General features: G+C 35.6%; 1 protein-coding gene across 1 annotated transcript in view; it reads left to right on the top strand.

Annotated features, from left to right (window-relative positions):
• LOC106879044 (multiple PDZ domain protein) overlaps window positions 1-27147 on the top strand; it is a 293438-nt gene that overhangs the window by 89571 nt on the left and 176720 nt on the right. Inside the window, exon 11 of the mRNA XM_014928462.2 lies at window positions 16635-16704. Within this exon, the coding sequence (XP_014783948.1) occupies window positions 16635-16704 (70 nt within the window). The remainder of the gene's footprint in view (window positions 1-16634; window positions 16705-27147) is intronic.

Here is a 27147-nt window from a genome sequence, read left to right as displayed (position 1 = left end):
ACATACATACATATATATAATCTGCAGAGAAATGACTAAAATTTGCCCAGTTACATATATGTTACATATATATCACATCATACCTTGATACTCTGTGGACTAAGATCCCTGTTGACAGGCCACTGGTATTTATAGTGTTAAACACTCTCGGTATGCAAATTAGGAACCCCTTCAGAGAGTAACTGCTGCATTTGTTGAGTATATAAACAGTTTGGCTGCTTGTTTCTCTGGAGCCTGTCAGAATGATGTGGATGCCTCTGATGAGAACCCAATAAGGTTCAAAAATTGATTAAGGTTGTTCATCATTTTTTTTGAGTTTGCAGAGAAATGGCTAAAATTTACCCTGTTATATATCATGTTACTCACACACACACATGACAGACTTGTTTCAGTTTCCGTCTACCAAATCCACTGACAAGGCTTTGGTCAGCCCAAGGCTATAGTAGAAGGTACTTGCCCAAGGTGCTGCTTTGGCACATGGCTTGCAATTTTAATTGGAGGTGTTCATTGGTTACATTACCCCCACCCTCTCCCAGTGCCTGACTGGGAATTTATTTAATTGACCCCCACCCCCCAACCTGTTTGATATTTATTTTATTGACTTCAAAAGGATGTAAGGTAAATGTGACCTCAATGGAATTTAAATTCAGAATGTAAAGAGCTGGAAAAAGCATCACTGTGCATTTTGCATTATGCGCTAATGATTCTGCCAGTTCAATGCCTTAGAATAACAGGAATAGTAATGATGTAAAAATCCTTTTTTTTTTTTTGGAGTTTTTTTCTCCAAGTTTCAATTGGAAAAAGAAAAAAGAGAAACTAATATGAATATAAAAAAAAACTCTTATAAAAATATAACAAAAGCATAAGCACACACAAATATACATTTACACATGTACTAATACACACACACACACACACAAACACATGCACATGTATACATATGCGCACATATATTGTTAAGTACAAAAGCACAGATATCTACACACATAGTCACTTGTATGTATAAGTACAAACATAAGCAGATGCCCTCATACATATAAATATATTTGTATCAATAGCTATATATGTCAGGCCATCACTCTATCTGCACACATATATACATACAGATACAGCAGAATGCTCACATGCACACACACACACATAATCACACATATGCTAACAGATGCATTGATACACATGCATACACATAGATATATTCATCTATGTATACATGCATCTACATATTTTGCTAAGAGCACAAACACATACATGCATAAGAACAGTCACACATGTATGCACAAATATATACATCAACACATACACACATGCACAATATATCTTTCTAAATTTTTGTATACATATTTGTAGGCGTATACATACATATGTATGCATATATATATGTGTATATATATGAATATGTTACTATATATATATATGCATGTATATATTTGTGTGTGTGTGTGTTTATATACATACATATGTCTGTGTGTGTATATATGTGTATGTTTATATACACACAAGTATACACACACAGACATGCACATTCACACATATATATACACATACACATGGTTCATACTTATATGTATGTATAAAAAGCTAGGCAGCAGCCTTAGAATGAAAGTAAATGGTTAACATGTCATTGAAATAGAACAAATATCGTAATTATCTCTTTTAGACGCATTTTTATGTATAAGTTTCACACACCCACACATGCTCATACACACACACTCATACAGATACACATGCTCATAAATAGCCATTTATTTATGATTTTATATTAAATTTGTTGCCTATGTGGTGTTGCTGGTTATCAAATTAGATGAAAGTATACATGGAACCAGCCAATAAAATATGAAGAAATATGGCTAAGCTACAAGAGCAAAATTACCTTTTAACTCTATCCCCTCTTGTTTGTTTTTTCTTGACACATCAAATGTTGTCTTTTAGGCGCTTATGGTACAAATATGACAAAATTGAAATCTTGGGCAAGTGCCCACTATTTCTTTTATGTTATTGAAAGCTTTTATTATAGCTGTTGGCAGTTTTATTAAATCATGTTGACATTTGAATGATGTGTGTGTGTAGATTGATAGATAGATAGAAGCTGAAAGAAGCCCATTGTGTATGTGTTACTATTGTCTTGCCTTGACATTGTGTCATAGTTGTAAATGAGTAGCACCATCATGCAATGGTATCTTTGTTCCCAAATTTCAATCAGAACATATCTGGCCATGAGAAAATATTATCTTACACAGAAACAGGTGACGGGTGGTGACAGGAAGGGTAGAAAATCTGCCTTGACAAGTTCTGTCCAACCCATGTGAACATAGAAAAGTGGACACCAAAATGATGATGAGCTATATAAAATCACCATTGTTTTACATTTGCATGGGTTGGATACTTGTCATGGCCAGAGTCCGTGCATATTGAGTGGTACTACTCACTTTTCATTTATAGCTTAGCTTTTATGACCAAATGCCCTTCTTAACATTGATCACTTTACAGGGTGTGCAAGGGGCTTTTTTGTGGCTCAGCACTAGAGAGACTGCCAGGTCTTCAACATAACTAAAGGACCTTATAACCCTGCATCTCTTCTCACTCATCAACAACGTTAGTGAATGAGAGGCATGAAAGATAGAAGTATCTATGTGATTAGGATAAATAAAAGTGAGGTGTGAAGGGGGAAGAGTGACAGAAGCACTCAGTATTCTGAGATAGATTCATATAGGTGTTGATAGGTGTCAAAACTATAATGATTTCCAGTAGAGGAGCAGATGATCGGGTATCTGTGTTCATTTGTTCATTTGAATTAAAATTGCTGTTATTATGATGCTTGTGTCATTGTATATGTTCCACAGTTTTGTTTCAGTCTTATGTTCTTCATCATATTGATTGTATCACCTTTTGTAGTTTGAGTGGTTTAGGGTTTTCCTTTTGTCTAATGGAGGATTGGGTTTAGTTTTATTGTTTCTTTTGTTGCTTCATTCTGCACTAAGGCTTATTGAGGTCTTACATTTAATTAGATCTAAATGGAAGTTTTTAAATGGTTATTAGTACATCAAAATTAATGGTATTAGAATTATTGGTTTAGATATTAGTTCTCCTTATTTTATGGTGGACTAGTGACACATGCATACATAAAGATACACACACACACACACACACACACACACATATGCATTATATTATATTCTGTTCTAGTGTTTATCACACTTCTAATGCAAGGTCCATTTGCATTCATGCATATTGATGTGACCGAGATATTGCTCCAATCAACAACATCACTCTATCTACTAACATTAAAGGCTTATTGTTGTTCCATAGGACTTCACAACATGAAGAAGTTGATGCCAGGGAGTGGAATTCAAACTCAGAAGGCAAAAATTTGCAACAGATGTTGCAAGGCATCTTAGTTCAATTCCCTGACAATTCCACCATTTCACTGTCCTGAATTGGTACCTTATTTATTGGCCCCATGTGAAGGGTGGAGTGATTTTGAGCTCAGAATACTGAGAACTGGAACAAATACCTCAAAGCACTTTATATGACGTTCTAACACTTCTACCAATTTGCTAAATTTTAATGATTTGGTCCAGAGGAAGGAATATACTCCCTCCCCTCTGACATTCTGAGGTCGTTTGAGACTAGTGATATTGATGTGATTAAAGGTTCTTCTTGAAAGAGCTATAAGTTGATGATTGCAGGGGAAAAACATGATCAGAGTGAGATTCTAGAGTATGGACTGGGCATTATAATTAGTGGGTAACCTGACAGGAATGACATAGAATTGGAGGCACAAGGAAGAGATATGTTTGAGGCAGGGTGGTTCTCAGTGAAATTTTAAGTAACGAATTGGTAGAGCTGTTTGAGTGTTGGATAGAGTGCCTTGTGATATTTGTTCTGATTTGTTGTACTGATTTCAAATCCTATGAAAATCAACTTTGCATTTTGGTTGGATCAATAAAAAAAAATATACTGGGGATGGTGGATTGGCAGAACTGTTATTGGGTCTAAGGGAAAGATTCCTTGTTGTGGTAGTTTCAGCTTTTTATGTTCTGACAACACCTACAATGACACTGTAACCTAGTTATATTGTCATGAAGAGGACACTTGTATGCATGGTAACTGCCAGTCTTTTTTAAACCTTTTGTTACCATATTTCTGTTGAGATATGCTGCATTTGTTTCACTTAATTTTGAAATTAATGAAGAATATAAGTAAAATAACTTTGTCATTATTAAGCTGGTGTCTAGAACATAAATTAATATGGATTTTTTTTTTGGAAAGTTTTTTTTTTTAAATTTAGATCACTTTAAAGCAGGAAGTTTTTGATATAGTACCAGGGATAGTCTCAGGTTGGTTAATATCAAATGAGTATTAAAAAATCTTGCCAAGGTTGTCCATACCTGTAAAGATGCTAAATCAACATTGACCATTGAAGAGATCTTCAGGTAGAATTTGCATGAGACCTCGCAGCTCTGAGGAGCAGAAGGCCCTATAATATGAGCAAAAAAAAAAGCAAAGAAGATAGTTGGTCTGTGAACCAGATGTCAGAGTGTGCTATTGGGGAGTAACTCTTATGTCAAGCAGTTAGGCAACCCCTTTTTTTGTGCACTCTAGGATATATATGTATGCATCTGTTGCACCAATCCAGATGGGACAGCAATATTCCTTTGCACACCTTATTTGAGCAAGTCCTAAGCCCACAAATTGATAGCGGATGGAAAGTAGAAATGCATGACATCCCTCTCTTAAAGACAATAGCAATTTTTTGTGACATATATCTAATAACCTAAACTTTTATGTGCATTAATTAGGTGTGGCTGTGTGGTACTAAGCTTGCTTCCCAACTATATGGTTCTGGGTTTAATCCCACTGCCTGGCACCTTGGGCAAGTATCTTCTACTAGGCCAACCAAAGTGTATTTGATAGACAGAAACTGAAAGAAGCACATCATATATGTGAATGTGTGTCTGTGTTTGTCCCCCACCACTGCTTAACAACTGGTATTGGTGTGTTTATGTCCCCCTTAACTTAGCAGTTTGTCAAAAGAGACTGACAATAAGTACCTGGATTAAAAAAAGTACTGAGGTTGATCCATTCAGCTAAAAATTCCTCTAAGTGATGCCCCAGTATGGCCACAGTCTAATGACTGAAGCACGTAAAAGATAAAAGACATAAAATGATTATAATAATCTTATATAAGACCCACATTTATTTAAAATGAGATGTTTTACATCACAGAATCCAAAGTGGTCTTAGATTCTCAGATGGATTGGAACCCAAAGGGTTTAAAACAATTCCAATATAAATGGTTGGTTTGTTTACTTTAGGCATATGAACAGATATTTATCAAGAGATGAAGGAAATAAACAACACTGTGATGTCCATTTTTTTACTTCCTCAAAGCATAAACATGAGTTACCCAAGTGAAGTGAATTAGCTTCAAATGTAAATGCAAATTAGAATGGACTTGTCATGCTATGAGCTTAGTTTTTGTTCTGTGATGCTTGTCATATTGAATTGATCGACATTACAAACATTTATTACAGTAGACTGTTGTTGCTTTAGAAGTGAATGGTTAAATCTGAGAAAACTATTGACAGCAAATACTAAGTACAAACAGTTCACAAAATGAAAGAAATTAATTTACTGTGAGGACAACGAAGAGTCTAATATTTCGGGCGGAACCGTTTGTCGGAGAGTGATGAAATGTTTACAAGAGATGCTGAATAAATAGATTATTTACCCAGCAACACCACTAAAACGTTATATCTGTCACCAATGATAAATTCTGCTTCCCTTCTTCCTCTAAGCAATGTAAAGGTTAATGTTCTAGAACAAGTGCTTCAGAAAGTGAATGCCACCACTAACCCAGGGAAAAACTGGAAGATTTGGGAGAATGGTTAGTGAAAGTGGGGAAAGGGCAGGATCTTTGACTTTTTGTAGGGTAAAAGGAAGGAGATTTAAAATTCTTCAATCCAAAGACTTGGATCAAATGTTTACCAAATAATGGATTCTACTGGAGACATCTCAGAGCCAGATGGTTGTGTTAAACCATATGATGAATCAATGTAATGGGTTTCTGCACATTTTCCAATATAGTCTTTTTTGCTCAACAGGCTTGAGTCAACCCAAAGCTACAATTGTAGGAACTTAGACTGGAGAACTGAACTTTTTGCCAGCTGTTATCAGTGTGGCTTAGTGGTTAGCTTGTAACGATAAGATTGATACCTGGTAGCTCATTGTATCCTTGGGCAAGAAACTTTGTTTCACTTGCTCAAGTCCACTCAGGTGGCAAAAATTAGTAGTATCCATATTTCAAAGGGCCAGCTGTATCATACTATATATCCCTGAGAACTACAATAACGGTGTGCTTGTCTGTGGAGTGTTCAGCCACTTGCACATTAATTTCACAAGCAGGCTGTTCTGTTAATTGAATCAACTTGAACCCTCATTGTCATAACTGATGGAGTGCCAGTGGATCATTTGCCTTTTGCAGAACTCCATATCCCTATCCTAGGGCCAAGGCAAACCATAGAGATAGGCAATAAGGTTTGTCCCTGTCACTGAGATGTTATAGAGACATGGCCATAGCTAGATCATGTGGCATTATATGTGAATCTATTCCATAAGGAGAGAGTTTTCTTTATTAACCCATCTTTAAGGTATCTTGTGTTATTTAAATAATATTGCTGTCTGGTCTATTTCTCTTGATATGGTTATGATGTATACTAGGAATAGTGGTGTCAATATTCACAGCCAAGGAGAAGGTAGGCCCTGAAACATCTTTGGAAGCCCTACTTTACAACAGTTTTGTGCACCATAGTTTTGAATGGTGATTCTATAGAATTTATCAGTAACTTTTCACTTCAGTCATTACAATATCTGCATCATATATATGTATGCAATGTGTGTCTATATACATATATATATATATATAGATAGATAGATTGATATGTAGATAGATAGACAGGTACTTTTATTAAAGCTGAAAGACATCTTGTGAAAATTTTTCGGCTTTAATAAAAGCACATTACTCTGCCTTTGGGATTCAAATATTATTTTTTACCATTTTGTTTTGCTTTTATGTGCTTACTCATGTATATATATTTGCATCACACACACACACTCACATATATATATGTATGTGTGTGTGTGTGTATATATATATATATATATATATATATATATATATATATATATATATATATATATATTTATTTATTTATTTATGTGTGTGTGTGTGTGTGTGTGTGTATGTACTTATAAAAGCATACACCTGTTGGAAAACCTTTATTTACATACCTCTGCATAAATACCATCTTAAAAAAGTTTTTAAATTCCTTGTAATACACTAGTTTAGAAAATCTATTGGATCAAAAGAGAATCCTTTGCCAGAAGGATTAAGAATTTCAAAAGAGAATTAATCCTCTTATCTGCTTTCACATGACATTTTTGAAATTATCAATACATTCTGATATTCTTCAAGCGATTTCTACATAAGATCTTCGAAGTTAGCCTTTTTCATATAGTACTTGATAATGATTTCTTTGGCAAAGAGGTTTGAAGCAATTCAGGAATAGAGGTCAAGCATGCCTCACAAGATCTGTCACATCAGGAAATAAACATTTTTACCACTTTTCATTTCCATATAACCCCTGGCTACCTGATCCTATAACTGAAACATCTATAGAAATTTTAAGGAAGAATATGATGAAGTGGGTTATTTTCTTCTTCAAGTTTGGAGTGAAACTTCCAATTTGGTACTTGTAAACTATCAAAAGCTAATAGTTTTGGTATCACCAGGCCCCTAATTCTTTCAGCCTTATGTTTTTGTTAATGTTCATCCCCACCTTTCCTCTAACATTGAATGATTATCACTAGCTTATCACTAGTACCTTAATTCATAGCAGAAAGTGAACTTAGCACCACAAGCCAATAAACCACCTGTTAACTCCATAACAGCTTCTTGTATAGTAAGAAGTTTGCTTCCAAACTAAATGGTTCCAGGTTCAGTCCTACATGGTACCTTGGGCAAGAGTCTTCTATTATAGCCCTAGGCTGACCAAAGCCTTGTGAGTGTATTTGGTAGACGAAAACAAAGTTTTATTTAGTGTATATATGTGTGTGTACCTTTGAGTTTGTCCACCACCACTTAAAAACCATTGTTGGTTTGTTTACACTCTTGTAACTTAACAGTTCAGCAAAAAAAGGAAGGAGTAAGTATCAAGTTTGAAAAAATAAAATACTAGAGTAAATTTGTTTGACTAAACCTTTCAAAATAGCACCTCAGCAAGGCCACAGTCCAGTGACTGAAACAAAAATATGAAGAATGAAATAAAAATACCTGGGATATCTATTTTGAATAGCCAGGAATTAAATTTTACCTCAGTAATGAATTATAATTATGCTACCTGTGCTACATATTTTAAACAAGTGAATTATGATTATCACAGTATTGAATTAGAAACTTTATATTAGAATCTTGAATTACAGTTATTTGTCTGCTCAGTTAGGGCTCACTGAGGACAAGACTGCAACACCCTATTGACTTATTTGTCTGCTTGGGCTCATCTGAGATTAAACAATTGTAACATCCTATTGACTCAGGTTTTTTTGAATTAGGACTAAACTTCTTTATTAACTCAGCTATCTCCAGCTCTTTTCTGTATTATAGACATGTAAAAACTAAGAAACAGAATTTAAAATTAAGGTTGTTTCTTGGGTGGGTTTTTTTTTTTAAGTCATGTTGATCTGATTCACCTGATTCTAAGGAAAGAACAGAACCAACCAATGAAATTTCTCTTATTGTGTTTTGGATAGTCTAATTTCTAGAACTGTGCAATAATTTTAATTAGTCTAACTTAATAATATTTGTTCTAAATTCTTCAATTGCTGCAGAAATTCTGTTAGAAAGTCTCAAGATGAAATTGGTTTATAATTGCTTTATGTATCCACAGATATTATCCACAAATAAGCATCTAATCTTTTCTGCCATAAATTGCAAGAAAAAAAAAGAAAATATCTAAAAGTAACTTACAAGAATTGCTGGTATTTTTTTTTTATTTTTTTTTTTATCCCTTATTCTATAATTGAAGAAGAAATAACTTCAAATAATGGAAGAAATTTCAAATGTATCTTTCAATTTTATTTCAGAAAAGGAAAAAAGAAGTCTGGCAATATATATTTTGTCATGTGTTCTCTGAATACTATCTTTTTTTGACCTTTTGCAAACTCTTTGCTTCCTTTTTCTCTTCTTTTCTTCATCTTTCCTTGGCTCTTTTGCTTCATCTACTATCTTCTTTCCTCTGTCTCCTTTATTATTTTTTTTCTTTTTTTAATGTTTTGAGTATTCTGTATTCTGCTTTCTTTCCTTTTATAAATATATCTTCTGGTTTACTAATATGAAGCATTTATTTCAGTGTGACCCATTTGCTTCAGATTGAAAATTATTATTATTATTATTATTATTATTATTATTATTATTATTATTATTATTATTATTACTACTACTTAGTCATTACATTGGATTGTCTTAGCAGCACCATGTCGGCACAATGGAAATTCAGGCAAAATAACACATAGACATATACACACACATAAACACACAGAATATACATTTCCATAATTCCTAATTTTCCATTGTGAATATGTGTAATTCCTCAATTTCCATTGTATAACATATATATATATATATTATATATATTATATAGGTATATATGTATGTGTGTGTATGTATGTATATATATATATATATATATATATATATATATATATATATATATATATATATATATATATATATATATATATAACAATATATTATAAATTAACTACCAATATTATTAATATATATATATATATATATATGTATCTGTACATGTTATATATATATAATATATAATATATATATATAGGTTATTTCTCTATGTTGTGTTTGTTAAATTAATTCTAAAAGGGTTAAAATGTCAAGTTGCTTTTAGCAGAATTAAAATTTACAATGATAACTTACTGAGTGCATACAGAGAGAGAGAGAGAGAGAGAGAGAGAGAGAGAGTTTCTCACACTATTTACTTTAGATTTATATTCAACTTCTTTCTAACTACTTTAGCTTAACATCTTCTATTGTATGAAAGATTTGGTAAAGATATAAATTAAGATTATATTTTATAACTTCAGTAGGTTGGGGTGGGTAGGTATCCACTCGCTGGAGGTGAGATCATGGTTAACTTAGTAGCATAATGATATGTGGGGGGTGAGGGTACCATATGGTTTTGGTTGTACCATAACCTTGGATTATCCAATTCCTTGTGAGTGAATTTGGGAGCTGGTAACTATGTGAAAGCTTGTTTCACACACACACACAAACACACACACATATATATATATATATAAACATCATCTTTTAACATCCTTGTTCCATGCTGGCATTATTATATGAGTTAAATGAGGCTTAATGAAGTAATTTTCTACAACCAAATGCTTTTCCTGATGCTAAACCTTATTTTTTGATTTTTATTTATTCATATAGTTATTTTTTCCAAATAGATTATTTTTATTCTAGTATTCTTGACATGTCAGAACTCACAACACCCCAAGCTATGGGACATATTGTTTGAAGGAGATGTCAACAAGTATTGCTTTGATTTTTGCTCAGATGGTGACACTGTGAGATGTACAAAAATGGCATATGCATGTATGTGCACACACACACATATCACAGGCTTCCTTACAGTTCCCACCTACCAAATTTCACTCATAAGGCATCCGTCTGAGGCTAAGGTAGAAGTTTTTTGGTCAAAGATGACATACAGTGGGTTCCAGCCACAAAATATAAGACATAGACTTGAGCTAACTAATAAAAATTTGAAAATGTAAAAATTAACAGAAAAGCTTGTAAAAAAGTTCTTTGCTATCTGTCAGTCTTGAGCTCTTTTGAGAATAGTTCTTAGTGAAATGGCTTTTCCCTTCCACCAAGTTGATTTGTCCTTGAAGCAAAAGAGGAAAGCAAACATCAAGGGTTCTTTTCCTTGGGTCACAATGTGGTTATGTAGCATTATGATGCAGCTCGGTGATGTAGTTGGCTTATAGCTCAGAGTTTGTAAGAAGATATGAACAATTGTCCATTCAACCAGTAAGCTCAAGCAATCTGAAATATCTAAACTCACTAAGAATATGAAATAAAACAGTGCCACCAATGTTCACATTTTAAAGTTAGTGTAAAAATACTATTACCCTCTCTTGTGCCTTCAATTTCTGATGGTCTCATAGGACATTTTTTAACACATGGTTCCCTGCTGGCATAGGTTGGATGTTCAACAGCATCCAACTACCCTCAGAGCAATGTTCGTTTCTGATCTCTGCTTTGGCAAGGTATCTATGGCCAGATGCCCTTCCAGTCTTTTTATAGAGTGCACTGGGTGATTTTTTCATGGCACCAGCATTAATGAGGCCACCAGTTAACTTGCAGGGCAAGACCTTCAGCAGAGTATGGGTACAGTATTGAGGGAGGTGGTTTTATGCCATGTGTTGAGAGGCTGAAGTATGAAAGAGGGACAGGAACAGGTGTCGCTGTAGAGGAGATACATGGTTACCCTAACAGCATTTATAAATCTAGCGGAGGTGGAGTTCATCCTTAATCAGGTCTGTCTATGACTGATTTCTTCCAGAAAGAGAGAGAGAAGAATTAACCTCAGTACTCAACTCATATTTTATTTATCAACCTCCAAAGGATGAAAGGCACCAGTTGACCTAAGTAGGATTTACACTCAGAGTGCAGGGAGCCAGCACAAATAACTTGAAGCATTCTGTCTAATGCTTTAATGACTCTTCTAATTCATATCCTTTTAGAACATATTTTCTATTAATTTAATGATTTCATTGGTCCTTTTTTTTCTGTTTAAGTCATAACCTAATATTGACAAACACCAAAATTATCCTTCTCTTAAAATCCCCATTGAAATAAGTGAAATAAAATTAGATAAAAGCAAAAGAAACAGAAAAGTAATTGAAACCTGAGAATCATGAACGAGAGTATTGTATTTATTTATGACTCACGGAACTGCTATATTGCAATCTGTGCTGTACAAATAACTTGACGGAAGAACAAAATAATTTATAGAATGGCTAGCAGCTTCATTAGTATTCATTTTCCAATGAATATTTTAAATTACATTTAACTTTGTTTGTAATTTCATTTCCATCTATTTTTGTTGCTAATTTTATGAATTTGATACTAATTTATAAATACAAGATTAAGCACTAATTTCACGTCTTTAACCAAAATTCTTTCTTTCTACTTCTTATAATTCTTGTTAGAATACACTGAGACAAAAGATTTACTTCTTGCTTTTCTCAGTAGTTCCTTTTCTTTTTTTTTATTAATCCTTTGACTACCATATTTCTATTGAGATACACACTTTTGTTTCAATTAACTTTGAAAATATTAAAGAATTTAGTAAAATAACTTTGTCATTATGAAACAGGTATTTGGAATATAAATTGACTTAAAATTTTGATAGAAGAAGGTTTTAATTTATATCACTCTTAAACAGGAAATCTCTCTCCATTTTTTCCCCCTCAACCCTTTCTGTTGAAGAGCAAAGATTCGAAACATCAAAGACTTTTCCATTCTTCCCGAGCATCAGACTAATACACCTGCTTGTTACTCCCTCACCTGTCTTCATCTTTTGTTTTCTATAAATTTGAGCTATATGTCATCATCATCATTATTTAAAATCTGTTTTCCATGCTGGCATAGGTTGGACAATTTAACTGAAAACTGGTAAGAAGGGGAGCTGATTTGGCATGGTTTCTATGGCTGGATGCCCTTCTTAATACCAATCACTCCAAGCATGTAGTAGCTGCTTGTTCACTTACCAGTACCATGGGTGCCATTGACATGACACTGGCATCAGTCATGACTACAATCTCACGTTGACAGGTCTTCTCAAGCATGGTATATCACCAAAGGTCTCGGTCACTTGTCACTGCTTCTGTGAGGCCCAGTGCTCAAATGGTGCTTTTTACATGCCACCAGCACAGGTGCCAGTCAGATGGCACTGGCATCAGCCACGACTATGAGTTCACTTGGCTTGACAGGTCTTTTCAAGTACAGCATATCACCCAACATTTGAAGGGTGCTTTTTACATGGCATCGGCCACAACTACAATCTCACTTGGCTAGAGAGAGAGAGAGAGAGAGAGATGTATATATATGTATGATTGTATCTCATCTTGACTTTGCATGATAGTTGTAAATGAGTGCCCCTACATCTATGATACAAACTACCTTTTTTAAAGTTATCAAAAATAAAACCTTCCATCAAAATTCTATGTTAATTTATGTTCCACCAAGGTTGACTTTACCTCATCCTTTCGGGGTCAGTAAAATAAGTACCAGTTGTGCCCTGGAAATATCAATGTAATTGACTTTCCCCCTCCCCCCAAATTTCTGGCTTGGTGCCAAATCTGAAACCAATTTATGTTCCAAACACCAGCTTGATAATAACAAAGATATTTTATTGAATTCTTTTTTTCTGTTTTTCTTTTTTCCAAAGTTTATTGTAACAGTGAATTTCAACAGAAACATAGTAACTAAAGGGTTAAACATTGTATGACCCAATTAATCTGTGTTCTGTAACACACTCGAGACTCCCTCCTGATTTTGTGATGCAAACTTTGCTTTAAAGTGATTTAAAGTAAGACCTTCTATCAAATTTTCATGTTAATTCATGTTCTAAATTCTAGCTTGCTGCATCAGCTGCAAACCCAGATGTTGTCACTTGTAATGCAGAGGGAAGAAAAATCAATAAGTACAAGGGCCTAACCTACAACTATTAGTTTGTGCCAGTCACCATTGAGATGGCAGGTGTTCTGGAACCCTGTAGCACTGATTTCTGCCACAAAATAGGGATTACAGTACTCTGTCAGAGAAATGAGTCTCACAAGCTGGAGTGGCTACTGCAGCAAGTGTTGCTAGCTATTCTGTGTGGCAATGCCATCACAATCATTATTGCAAGGCATGGCTGAGCACACCATTTGTTCTGGGGTATGTGACGCATCAGCCCCTCCTTCTCCATCTTCTTTTGCTTTACCACCCACCCCCAATTTCTTTTCTTTCTTTTCCTTTCTTCTCTCTCTCTCTAATCCTAGCTTAACATGACAATGTTATTTTATTAAATTCTTCATTATTTTCAAAATTGAAACAAAGGCCATGTATTTCAACAGAAATATGGTAACAAAAAGGTTAAATCATGAACAATAAAAAAAGCTTTTCTTAACTTTTTCCCTGGAAAATATTTTATAACATTGTTTGTTGTTCCATCACCATAAAATTAGTTTTGTTGTTGTCATCTTACAAAATTGTCATTTTTCCCTTCGTCCTCCTCACAAATAAATATATAAGTTTCAAGATTTATTTATAGCTAATTCATTCCAATCCTGGAAAATTTAACAAAACCATTTGTAAAGATTACATCGTAGCAACAAGCAATATAATGTCAAGCAAAAGACAAACATTCTTTAGGTAAACTGCATCTGCAAATTAGTTTTGATTCCCAGCTGAAGACAATTTTCTTTGGTAATGCCTTCTTAATTACTTGCTGCCATGTAACAGTAACGAGGCTTGTATTTTTGAAGTTGTTGTATTTTCATATAAGAAACCAGTTTTATACATTGTTCCAGCTACTCACAGAATTGTGCACTTGTGACTTGTCTTTTCCTCATCAAATCATCATTTCTAATTAAATTTTTAAATGTTTGCTACATTAAACATTTTAACATTAACTTAACTATTGCTTTTTTTATTCATGCAGAGGATGCCTCTGAGTAATTAATTTTGGTGGTTTATAATTTTTTGGTATTTTCTTTTTACTGGTATGAGTGATTTGAATGTGGCTAAGCTGGATCACTATCTTCAACAGTTTAATCAGTTATATCTGGCTCAGTACTTTTTTTTAAACTACCACTTATTTTACCAAACCCTTTTTGCTGAACCACTAAGTTAAATGGCATAGACAAACATGTGAACACAAACACAGACACACACACTTATCTATCTATCTGTGTGTGTGTGTGTGTTCAAAAATTATGTAGAAATAAAAATAAATAGAATAAATAGTAAATACATGCATAGAATCTTGCTAAATCCTCATCAGTTGTCAACCAAAGGATCATAATAATTTCATATATATTTCAAACACAAAAACCTTTCTTGTAAACAGATGGAAATATAATTGTACTTGTATATTACTGCTACTCAATTCATTGAAATCCATAAAAGAAATTTGTATGATATGACATGTACATCAATATCATTATTATTATTGTTGTTACTGTTATCATCACAAAGTATAGACATCAACCAGCAAGCTTACTCACTCTTTCATATTCACAAGATCATATATGTGTGTGTGTGTGTTAGAAAACCCAACTGAAAGGGGACTATAAGAATGCAAACACATTCATTCTATGTTTTTGATATGCAGACAAAAAAGAACTGGGTTAGTGTCCTAATGAACCATTTCACAGATTGTTGACTACTCCTCAGAGAGGATATAACCAATCTCTTTCCTAATCAATTGCATAGAATTTTCAGCTTTTATATATATATATATATATATATATATATATATATATATATATATATGATATATAATGCAAGAGAGTTAGGGGTTGAGGATTCAACCCACTAAGGGATAGTATCTATCCAATATACTGTTGGGAGGGTACCCAATTATTGTTACACTGGTGCTATACCAAGTGTAATAAGTGGATGCGGGTAAAAGTGGGGTTAATTCAACAGAATACACTGTCTGCAACTCGATGGATACCGCATATTCTCCTCCATTTTCTAATTGCTATATATATATATGATATATATATAAAGCAGTCAAAAATTAGGCTACCATCATAGTAGATAACTTAATTTGCATGTTTGTGCTTTTGTTGGCATATCATTAATTACACATAACATATACCTTTGTGTACGTGTGTGTGTGTGTGTGTCTTTATAAACTTCAAAAGGTATACTCTTTTACTCTTTTACTTGTTTCAGTCATTTGACTGCGGCCATGCTGGAGCACCGAAGTAAAATATTTTTTATGGACGAACTTAAAGCATATAAAGCTATGAAAAATAGCATGTAGACAATTTTTCTTCATTCAAGGATTCTTTTAACCCAATATTCTATGTACATAGTATTATCTATAGTTTATTAGCTTTGATTTCCTTCATAAAAGAATAGTATACATACATATCTATACATAATACACACACAGACATTCATATGTACATGCTTGCATACATACATTTCTATGTAATAATAATTCATTCAGGTTTTCTGTTGTACACTTATTCATATATGTTAATTATGTAAATACATACACACATGTGTGTGTCTGTAATCACTGGAGCAAATCTCAAGTAACAACACTAAGAAGTGTTCAGTTTTTTATAATGAAGAAAATATATGAACACTGCTTAAAGTATTGCGTACTTTCTTCTCTTATCTGTAAATTTAATGTGTGTGTGTATATATATATATATATATATATATATATATATATAGGTTTCTATTTGTGTATGTGTGTGTGTCTATATATATCTGTTATCATTTAATCTTGACTTACACATATCATTTAACACAGGATTCTAAACTAGATGATGGAGTGTTTGATGAAGAGGAAGAACAAGAGGATGAATACGGTTATACGTTAAGTAAGTATCTTCCTTCACTACACGCATCTATTTGCTTACATATGTACACACACACACACACACACACACACACACACACACACACTCATGTACATATTTATGTGTGTGTGTGTGTGTGTATGCATATATATATATATATATATATATATATATATATATATATTTATATATTGTTGGTATTAGGTTTTGTTTTTCAGTATACTGAATCAATAAAGTTGTAGCCATCCATTTACTATAGTGTTGTTTACAACCTGGAGGACACCAAGTTGTAAACAAGGACCGTTTTTAAAAAAAAATCTGCTAACAAAAGAGTAGAATCAAGGACAGATATTCTTAATCGAATTATTAGATCATGAAAAAAATTGCTTAACAAACTGCTTATGTGATTTTGTTTTATAATACATATGGGATAGATGTAGTTAAATGTTTAAAGTATGAACCAAGAGGGTTTGAGAACCATTTATCCAAAACAAGGATCAAATTCTTTTTTTTTCGTAATAGCCTAGTTTTTGTTATTTTTTGTTTGTTTTTTGAATTTGTCTTTTTAAAATTTGTAGACAAATTATATCATGCAGTACTGTCATTGGTCATGACAGTGATTTCACTTGCCTCAACAGGTCTTCCCAAGCATAGTTTATTGTCCAATCATTGAAGGGTACTCTTAAATGGGCTAGTTATACAGCACTGGCATAGGCCACAGGTATGGTCTCACTTGTCTTGCCAGGTCTTCTCAAGCAGAGCATATCTCCAAAGGTCTCGGTCACTTGTCATTTCCTCGGTGAGGCCCAATGTTCAAAGGTTGTGCTTCATCACCTCATCCCAGGTCTTCCTGGGACTACCTCTTCCGCAGGTTCCCTCAACTGCTAGAATGTGACACTTTTTCACACAACTGTCCTCATCCATTCGCAACACATGACCATACCAGTGCAGTCATCTCTCTTGCACACCACATCTGATGCTTCTTAAGTCTAACTTTTCTCTCAGGGTGCTTACACTCTGTCGTGTATGCACACTGACATTACACATCCAGTAGAACATACTGGCTTCATTCCTTGCAAGCTTACGCATGTCCTCAGCAGTCATGGTCCATGTTTCACTGCCATGTAGCATAGCTGTTTGCACACATGCGTCATACGGTCTACCTTTTACTCTGTGCGAGAGGCCCTTTGTCACCAGCAGAGGTAGGAGCTCTCTGAACTTTGCCCAGGTTATCCTTATTCTAGCAGCTACACTTTCAGAGCATCCATCCCCGCTACTGACTTGGTCACCTAGGTAATGGAAGCTGTCACCCACTTGTAGTTTTTCCCCTTGGAATGTGATGGAAGCTGTTCTCTGCACGTTTTCAGTGCTTATTGCTTCTAAGCATTTGCCACACACAAAAACTTTCTTCCCAGTTAGCCTTCCTTTGATATTGCTGCACCTTTTATGTGTCCATAGCTTACACTGGGTACATCTTATGGAGTTTCTACCTACACCTTTTCTACAGATCAAGCAGGGTCATCTACCTGAAGGGATTTGTGGTTTGTCTGCCTTCCTACTTATTAAGACTTTGGTTTTTGCTAGGTTGACTCTAAGGCCCTTTGATTCTAATCCTCGCTTCCATGCCTGAAACTTCTCCTCTAGTTCTGATAATGACTCAGCAATTAGAGCAAGTTCGTCAGCATAGAGGAGCTCCCAGGGGCATCCTGCCTTGAATTCCTCTGTTATTGCCTGGAGGACTATGATGAATAATAGGGGGCTGAGGACTGATCCTTGGTGGACCCTTACCCGGAATTGTTCACTGTACTAGTCGCCAACCCTCATCTTACTGACAGCATCCCTGTACATGGCTTGTACAGCTCTCTCTCTAACCATTCATCTATCCCTAGTTTCCTCATTGACCACCAGATAAGGGATCAGGGGACCCTGTCAAAAGCTTTCTTCATGTCAACGAAAGACAGGTACAGAGGTTTATCTTTGGCTAGGTATTTCTCTTGCAGCTGTCTCACCAGAAATATAGCATCAGTGGTGCTTTTCCCTGGCACGAACCCAAACCGCATCCCATCTAAACTGACCTGCTCCCTAAGTAGTAGCTATGACCCTCTCCGTGACTTCCATTACCTCATCCAACAACTTGATACCTCTGTAATTGTTTGTATCTAATGCGTCACCTTTACCTTTGTGACAGTTAACTATGGTGCTGCTACACCAGTCATTGGGTATGACTCCTTCATGTATCATCTGGTTGACTATGTAGGTGACTAGACTATAGCTGAAACCACCAGATATTTTAAGCATCTCTGTTGTGATTCCTGGTGGGCTAGGGGCTTTCCCTGTCTTCATACCCTTAATTGCTTTATCTACCAAGGTACTGTCAATTCGGATAGCTGGTCCCTCTGTTGGGTCAGCATTCAGCAAACTCTCTTTCTTCCATTCATTCTCTTCATTTAGCAACCTTTCACAGTGGTGTCTCCAAGCCTCTCTTCTTGCAGCCTCGTTAAATGCAAGTGAGCCGTCATCCATGCGGACACATTTCTCTCCTATGACATCACGATTCTTTCTCACGCACTGTCTTGCAACATGAGACACCTCAAGTCTTTGGTCCTCATGATGCAGAACATTGATGATATCATGATATCTGGGGTAATAAAAAATCTGCAAGGCCTTCTTGAGGTTTAAAGAATGATGAACAAAAGATGCTTTCCTTCACAACCTTGCTACCAAGCAGGTGGTTAAAATTTAATTGTAAGTTGAAAACAGAAAAAGAACACACATCCATCCATCTTTTATCTTTTACTTATTTCTGTCATTGGACTACAGGCATGTTGGAGCACCATCTTGAAGGGTTTAGTTGAACAGTATTTTGTTTTTTGGTGGGGCAGGGTTAAGCCTGGTACTTATTCTCTTTTACCAAACTGTTAAGTTATGGAAATGTAAAGGAACCAACGTTGGTTGTCAAGTGGCGGTGGGGGACAAACACAAAGACAGGCACAGTATGTGCGTGCATGTGTGTGTATATATGATCACATTTATCTGACAAACAGTAATATGAAAACCCGAGTAACAGTTAGTGAAGATTTTGTCAGTTTTAATAAAAGCATATTACTCTATCTCCAGTATTTGAGTACCATTTTTCTTCCACCTGTTTTGTATGTATGTGTGTATGAATATACGCATAGATGTGTGGAACAAGGAGAATATTTTGTTATTTATTGCATGTCAAGCTGCCATGTGAAGTTTCACTTACTCATTTTGTTCAGTAAAGATCTGAAATATCTCTATATTTGTCATGTCCATGGAGTATGAGCATCGTTATCATCAAATGTAGGTAGAAAATAGAGACAACATCAAAAGGAATATAAATGAATCTCTCTCTCTCTCTCTCTATGACAGTTTCCAACCTTTCCCGTTTGGATTTATCTCCAAGCCTTATCCTTTTATTCCTCTCTTATCGCATAATTCTCTATGAATATGTGTCATAACTTTTACTTCTTATTCCAAATATCATGTTTATCCTCTTAGTGTTTTTTTTTCTCTTACTTCACCTTGCTATCAGACTTAACTTCACAGTTTTCAGCATTATCATACTGAAACTGAATGTCAGACTTTAATATATCATTCCAGCAAATGTGTGTGTGTTATTTGTATGGAGAGGGTTTCATCGCATTTATTTATCATTTTTGTTTTCATTATTACCCTGCATTTCATTTCATTGTCATCTTGCATTTCAAAATTAAAGAATAGGATTGGGGTAAGAAAAACAATATGAATTCATGTAAATCTGGCTGGAATCTCGTTGGATCATGGCTGACCTTGGGAGTCTACCCCTGGGAAGTTCCTCTCCCAGGTACAGTCTAGGCAAGATTATTCTGTGGAAGACTAGCAATTCCTCATGCATGCTAGCCTCTCTTTCTTTATGCCACCAATGATGTCCAGGGAAAAGGTAAAGACAATAAAGCTTGGACCCACTGTCAACCCAGGCCTAGCTGTCAAAACACAAAAGACCAGAACAGATGTCACAAACATCCAGTACAACAGTTTTGGTAATCCACCATTTTGGTTTGGTGCTGTGTTTTATCAACCTTGAAAGAATAAGAGGCAAAGTTGACCTCAGTAGTATTTGAACTCAGAGCACAGAGAGTCAGACCAAATACCATAAAAAAGTTTAACCAATGACTCTGGCTATTTGCTGTGATACCATTCTCAAACAAATTTTTATCATCATCATTGTTTAACTTCTGTTTTCTATGCTGGCATGGGTTAGATGGTTTGACAGGAGCCAGTGAACCACAGGACTGTGCTGAGTTCCAGTGTCTACTTTGGCACAGCTTCTGTGGCTAGATACCTATCTTAATACCAAGCACTTCACAGAATGTACCGGGCGCATTTTTTGTGGACCAGGCACTAGCATGCGCACCAAGTAACTCACAGGACAAGATACCTCAACTGAGTGGGGATGTAGTTCTGAGGCAGAAGGCTTCGAGTTATGCATTGAGAAATTAAAAATGATAGAGAGACACAAACAGAAAATACATGGCTTCCCCAGCTGGAATGAGCAGAAGAGATGGTGAGAGCATGCCCTCAAGATGCAACACAGGTATATGAGGGAACAGAAATGGAAGATCGTAAAGGGTAATCTCTTTCATAGATATTTAATTATGATGTCATCTCTAATACAGTATCAGTGCCACAATTTTGTCTGGATTCATTCATTTCATTACCATATTTATAATATCCAATGGAAAAACAACCAGATTTCCTTCAAAACTTCCACTCGTATGATCATTGTCCATGGTTTCCAAAAGAAATTATATTTATGAATAATTATCATCATCATCATCATCGCTTAACGTCCGCTTTCCATGCTGGCATGGGTATGGATAATTCATTTAGAATAATCCACAAATATAATTATTGGATGTACATTTTCTCTATTCTTAATCATGCCAAAAGGACTGATAAGAAAGAAATGGCAATCCAGGATAATAATGAAATAGCAGTGATTATTCTTTTACTGATCATCAGTGCAGCCATACTGGGGCACCAGTTTTAAGGTCTTTTTAGCTAATCACATCAATTCCTGGATTCCTGGTATTTATTTCATTCCAGTATTTATTTAATTGTTCTCTCTTTATCAAACAGAAACATTAATTTTTGGTATAAAGAAACATAACTCAATAGTTCATTGTATAATAGTGTACAGCTTTTTCCATCTTGTCTTTTTATTTGTTTGGGACTACATTGCCTTTATTTAAGATGATAGAGGTGTGATCTGAGAGAGATTTGACTGCTATTACTAGCAGATCAAGTGATCATGTACAGATTCTCTCTTTAGTAGTTATACCCATATATATTTAGGAACAAGCATGGCTTTGTGGTAAGAAGTTTACTTCCCAACCACATGATCTCGGGTTCAGCCCCACAGCATGGTACCATAACAAAGTGTCTTCTAGTTCTGGCTAACCAAAGTCTTGTGAATGGATTTGGTAGATAGAAACTGAAAGAAGCCCATCGTGTGTGGATGTTTGTATATATCTGTGTGTACGTCTGTCTTTTGTCTCCCACCACCTCTTCACAATATGTTTTGATTTGATGGTTCAGCATAAGAGATTAATGAAATTAGTACCAGGCTTAGAAAAATAAGGACTGGAAGTGATTCATTTGATTGAAACCCTAGAGTTGCCAGTGGCACATGAAAAACAACATTCGAGCGTGGTCGTTGCCAGTGCCGCTGGATTGGCTCCTGTGCAGGTAGCATGTAAAAGACACCTTTTGAGAGCGGTCGTTGCCAGAACCGCCTGACTAGCCCTCATGCCGGTGGCACGTAAAAGCATCCACTACACTCTCGGAGTGGTTGGCATTAGGAAGGGCATCCAGCTGTAGACATTTTGTCAGATCAGATTGAGCCTGGTGCAGCCTCTGGCTCACCAGTCCACAGTCAAACCATCCAACCTATGCTAGCATGGAAAGAGGACGTTAAACGATGATGATGATGATGAAACAATAAAAAAGATAAAAGATATATGTGTATGTATGTATGTATGTGTGTGTGTGTGTCTCTATATATATATATATGTATATATACACACACACACACAATAATAATAATAATAATAATAATAATAATAATAATAGTAATAATAAATAAAAGGAATTAATAAATCCAGGCAGATATCTAGAAAGCACTCAGTGTTAAACAAACTTGTTTAAATTAAACAGTCAGATATTGATAAATTCAAGGAGAATTAATATCCAAAGTAATTATTCGTGCTTGACAAATAAATCCAAATATCACTTAGATGTATTTCAAGAAATTTGGAGCATGTGACAAGAACCAGAATGGAGAAGATCACATCTTTAATTGATGATTACACCATACATTACTGATGATTATTTCTATTTTGCCAATTCACTCAGCTAGCAAAAATGAGTAGTACCTGTATTTCAAAGGGCCAACCTTGTCGGTACGCATGTCTGTGAATTGTTCAACACTTGCGCATTAATTTCACAAGCAGACTGTTTTTGGTGATCAGATCAACTGGAACCCTTATTGTCATAAGCAATGGAGTGCCAGTATATTTAAGTACAGAAAAAAAAGTATAAAATACTCGTCAAATTAATATATATGAAAATGTATGTTAACACAGCAGTTGCATAATAATTAAGAAATTGGCTCTGTAACCATATGTTTCAACATTTGATCATGCTGTGCTGCAATTTAGGCAAGTGTCTTCCACAGTCGCTTTGGGTTAGCTACGTTAATGGAATGGGAGTGGAATCAAGCAGATGCAAGATGTACAAAAACCCAGCACCAAACAGTGAAACCAGTTAAAGAGTCAAAGAATATTTGTAACTATATGGTATCGGCTGGTTTTGTGGGATTGGAATTACTTTGGTTTTGTTTGCACAAATTCAGTAACAGATTTAACAGGAAAGATAATGAATTCCCCAGAGTGAGAATATATTAAAGGGTAGCAACCTCAGTCTCTTTATTTAGAGGTAAAGAATTGGGAAAGCTGGGGGCATGCCTGGGATGGGGATGGACTGGCAGGATGTAAGTTATGGTAAATACCTGTCAACGCAGATGTGCGTAGTGGGTGGAATATCAGTCTGAATTCGGCAGATGTTACATGAAGCATAGAATTTTGTTTATTCATGAAGGATTCACACACAAGTCCATGTTTGAATTTATGAATTGGTGTGTATGTAAGCACGTATTTATATATATGCGTGTATATGTATATGTGTTTGTGCATGGGTATATGTATATATATGTATGTGCATGCATGTGTATATGTGTGTGTATGTATATATACATGAGTGTGCATGTATATATGTATGTATATATATGTATATATATATATATATATATGTGTATGTATGTATATGTGTATATATTTATATATACATGTATGTATATATGTATATGTCTGTATGTACGTATATATAATATATACACACATGTATATATGTATGTATGTGTGTATATATATATATATATATATATATATATATATATATATATATATAAATAATACATTTCTAAATTTCTCAGAGAGATTTATGCAGTAGTGATGCGATAAAGTAGTTGTATGCTGTCAACTTAATGTGACAGTCCCATGAAGGGAATAATACTACTGCTATTTAACCCTAGGAAGCAGCACTGCTTCCTGTTGGCCTTGACACATTTCCTGTGTCCTTATGTTTACAAGGGGGAGACAAGCACCTCCACTAAGCTAAGCCTGCATCCAGAGACATATTTCTGAGTCTTTGCTCGTCATCAGCCAGGAGTAGCAATGACCTGCTAGTTGGAGATGCCTGTCAAGCTCTCGTAAACATATAATAATTCTAGTGAAACGCATTCACTGATTTCAAAAATAGAAATAATACATTTCTAAATCTCTCAGAGAGATTTATGCAGTAGTGATGTGATAAAGTAGTTGTATGCTGTCAAATAATGTGAGTCCCATGAAGGGAATAATACTACTGCTATTTAGCCCTAGGAAGCAGGCATCCCCTAGGAGTGGCTGTGTAGTAAGAAGCTTGCTTTCCAACCACATGGTTCTGTGTGACACCTTGGGCAAGTGTCTTTTACTATAGCCTCAGGCCAATCAAAGCCTTTTGAGTGGATTTGGTAGACGGAAACTGAAAGAAGCCCATCTCCATCATCATCATCGTTTAACATCTGTTTTCCATGCTAGCATGGGTTGGACAGTTCAACTGGGTTCTGGGAAGCCAGGAGGCTGCACCAGGCTCCAGTCTGATTTGGCAGAGTTTCTACAGCTGGATGCCCTTCCTAACGCCAACCACTCCGTGAGTGTAGTGGGTGCTTTTTACATGTCACTGGTGCAGGGGCCAGAGGATGCTGGCAACAGCCACAATTGGTTGGTGCTTTTTACGTGCCACTAGCATGGAAGCCAGTCAAGGTGGCACTGGCATCAGCCACGTTCAGATAGTGCTTTTTTATGTGCCACTGGCACGGGTATCACAACTACAATTTCCATTTGATTTTGACATTGCTGATGCTGATGTACTTGACTCAATAGGTCTCTTCAAGCACAGCAGGTCTCCCTACGATCCAACGTACTTTTGAATGGGCTGGGGCTGGTTATGCAAAACTGGTGTAGGACACAGCCATGAACTCACTTTATTTGCTGGGTCTTCACAGTTACAACATATCTTTAGAGGTCTCAGTCTTTCAGCATTGCCCCTGTGAGGCCCAACGTTCGAAGGTCATGCTTCACCACCTCATCCTATGTCTTCCTGGGTCTACCTCTACCCCGGATTCCTTCCACTGTTTGGGAGTGGCACTTCTTCACACATCTCTCCTCATCCATCCATAGTACATAACCATACCAGTGCAAACATCTCTCTTGCATGCCACATCCAATGCTTCTTACGTCTAACATTTCTCTCAGGGTGCTTACACTCTGTCGTGTGTGCACACTGACATTACACATCCAGCTGATGATGCTAGCTTCATTTCTTTCGAGACTGCAATGTATATAATGGTATGTATGTGTGTATTTGTGTCTGTGTTTATCTCCTCACTATTACTTGACAACTGATGTTGGTGTGTTTACATCCCTGTAACTTAGCAGTTTGGCAATAGACACCGATAGAATAAGTACTAGGCTTACAAAGAATAAGTCCTGGGGTCGATTTGTTTGACTAAAGGCAGTGCTCCAGCATGGCTGCAGTCAAATGACTGAAACAAGTAAAAAAAAATGAAAGAAAAAGAATATGTATATATATACGTATATATGTATCTATGTGTAATTGTTTAAGTCATTGGACTGCAGCCATGCAGTGGCATCGCCTTGAGGCTTTAGTCATCAAACCAACGCTAGGATTTACTTTTCAAGTCTTGTAGTTATTCTCAGTCTCTTTTTTTGCCACATCTCAATGTTACAGGGATAAAAGCAAACACCAGCTATCAAGCAGTGAGACACACACACACACACATACGCATGCACTCACACACTAACTCATGCACGTATGCTGTAAACTGCCTCCCAGTTTCCATCAGCTACATCCACTCACACAGCATTAATTGACACCGGGTTATAATAGAAGATACTTACCCAAGGTGCTGCACAGTGAGACTGAACTCAAAACCTTGTGGTTGTGCAGCAAACTTCTTAACAGCACAACCATGCCATATAACAGCTGCCTGATCAGACTCCTGCCACCTCACTCATTCACCACCTACACATCCATGGTGACACACATTTTCTATAACCTACATCCTGTCAGTACATTCACACAACAGCTTCCCAATACTTTATAATACTTGTATGCATTTATATCTACGCACGTACATATGTACATACATACATACATACATACATACATACATATATACATACATACGTACGTACGTACATACATGCATACATACGTACGTACATACATACATACGTACATACATACATACATACATACATACACAAGCATAGATGCATATATATATTAAGACAGTGAGCTGGCAGAATTGCTACTGTGCCAGACAAAATACTCTGCAGGTTTTTTTCCCCAACTTTATGTTCTGAGTTCAAATACTGCATGGGTCAACTTTGTTTTTCATTCTTTCGGGGTCAATAAAATAAGTACCAGTTGAACACTAGGGTTGATGTAATTGACTCACCCCTTCCCCCAAACCTGCTGGCCAGAATTTGAACCCTTTATGATTTATGTATTTATATAAGTAGCTTTTATCTTTTACTTGTTTCAGTCATTGGACTTGGTCATACTGGAGCACCACCTTGAAGGGGTTTTAGTCAAACAGATCACCTCCAGTATTTATTTAGTGTTTTGAAGACTAGTACATATTCTAATTATAGCAGTTTCCTTTGCTGAACTGCTAAGTTATGGGGTAGGGGTGTACTCAAACCAACACTAGCCATCAAGCAGTGGGTGGTGGACAAACACAGATGCAAACAAACACACATACATATATATATA

The sequence above is a fragment of the Octopus bimaculoides genome, chromosome 23, assembly GCF_001194135.2.
Source record: "Octopus bimaculoides isolate UCB-OBI-ISO-001 chromosome 23, ASM119413v2, whole genome shotgun sequence".
NCBI lineage: Eukaryota > Metazoa > Mollusca > Cephalopoda > Octopoda > Octopodidae > Octopus > Octopus bimaculoides.
The sequence above is the reverse complement of the archived record's forward strand: the minus strand, read 5'-3'. Positions and strand labels throughout refer to the sequence as shown.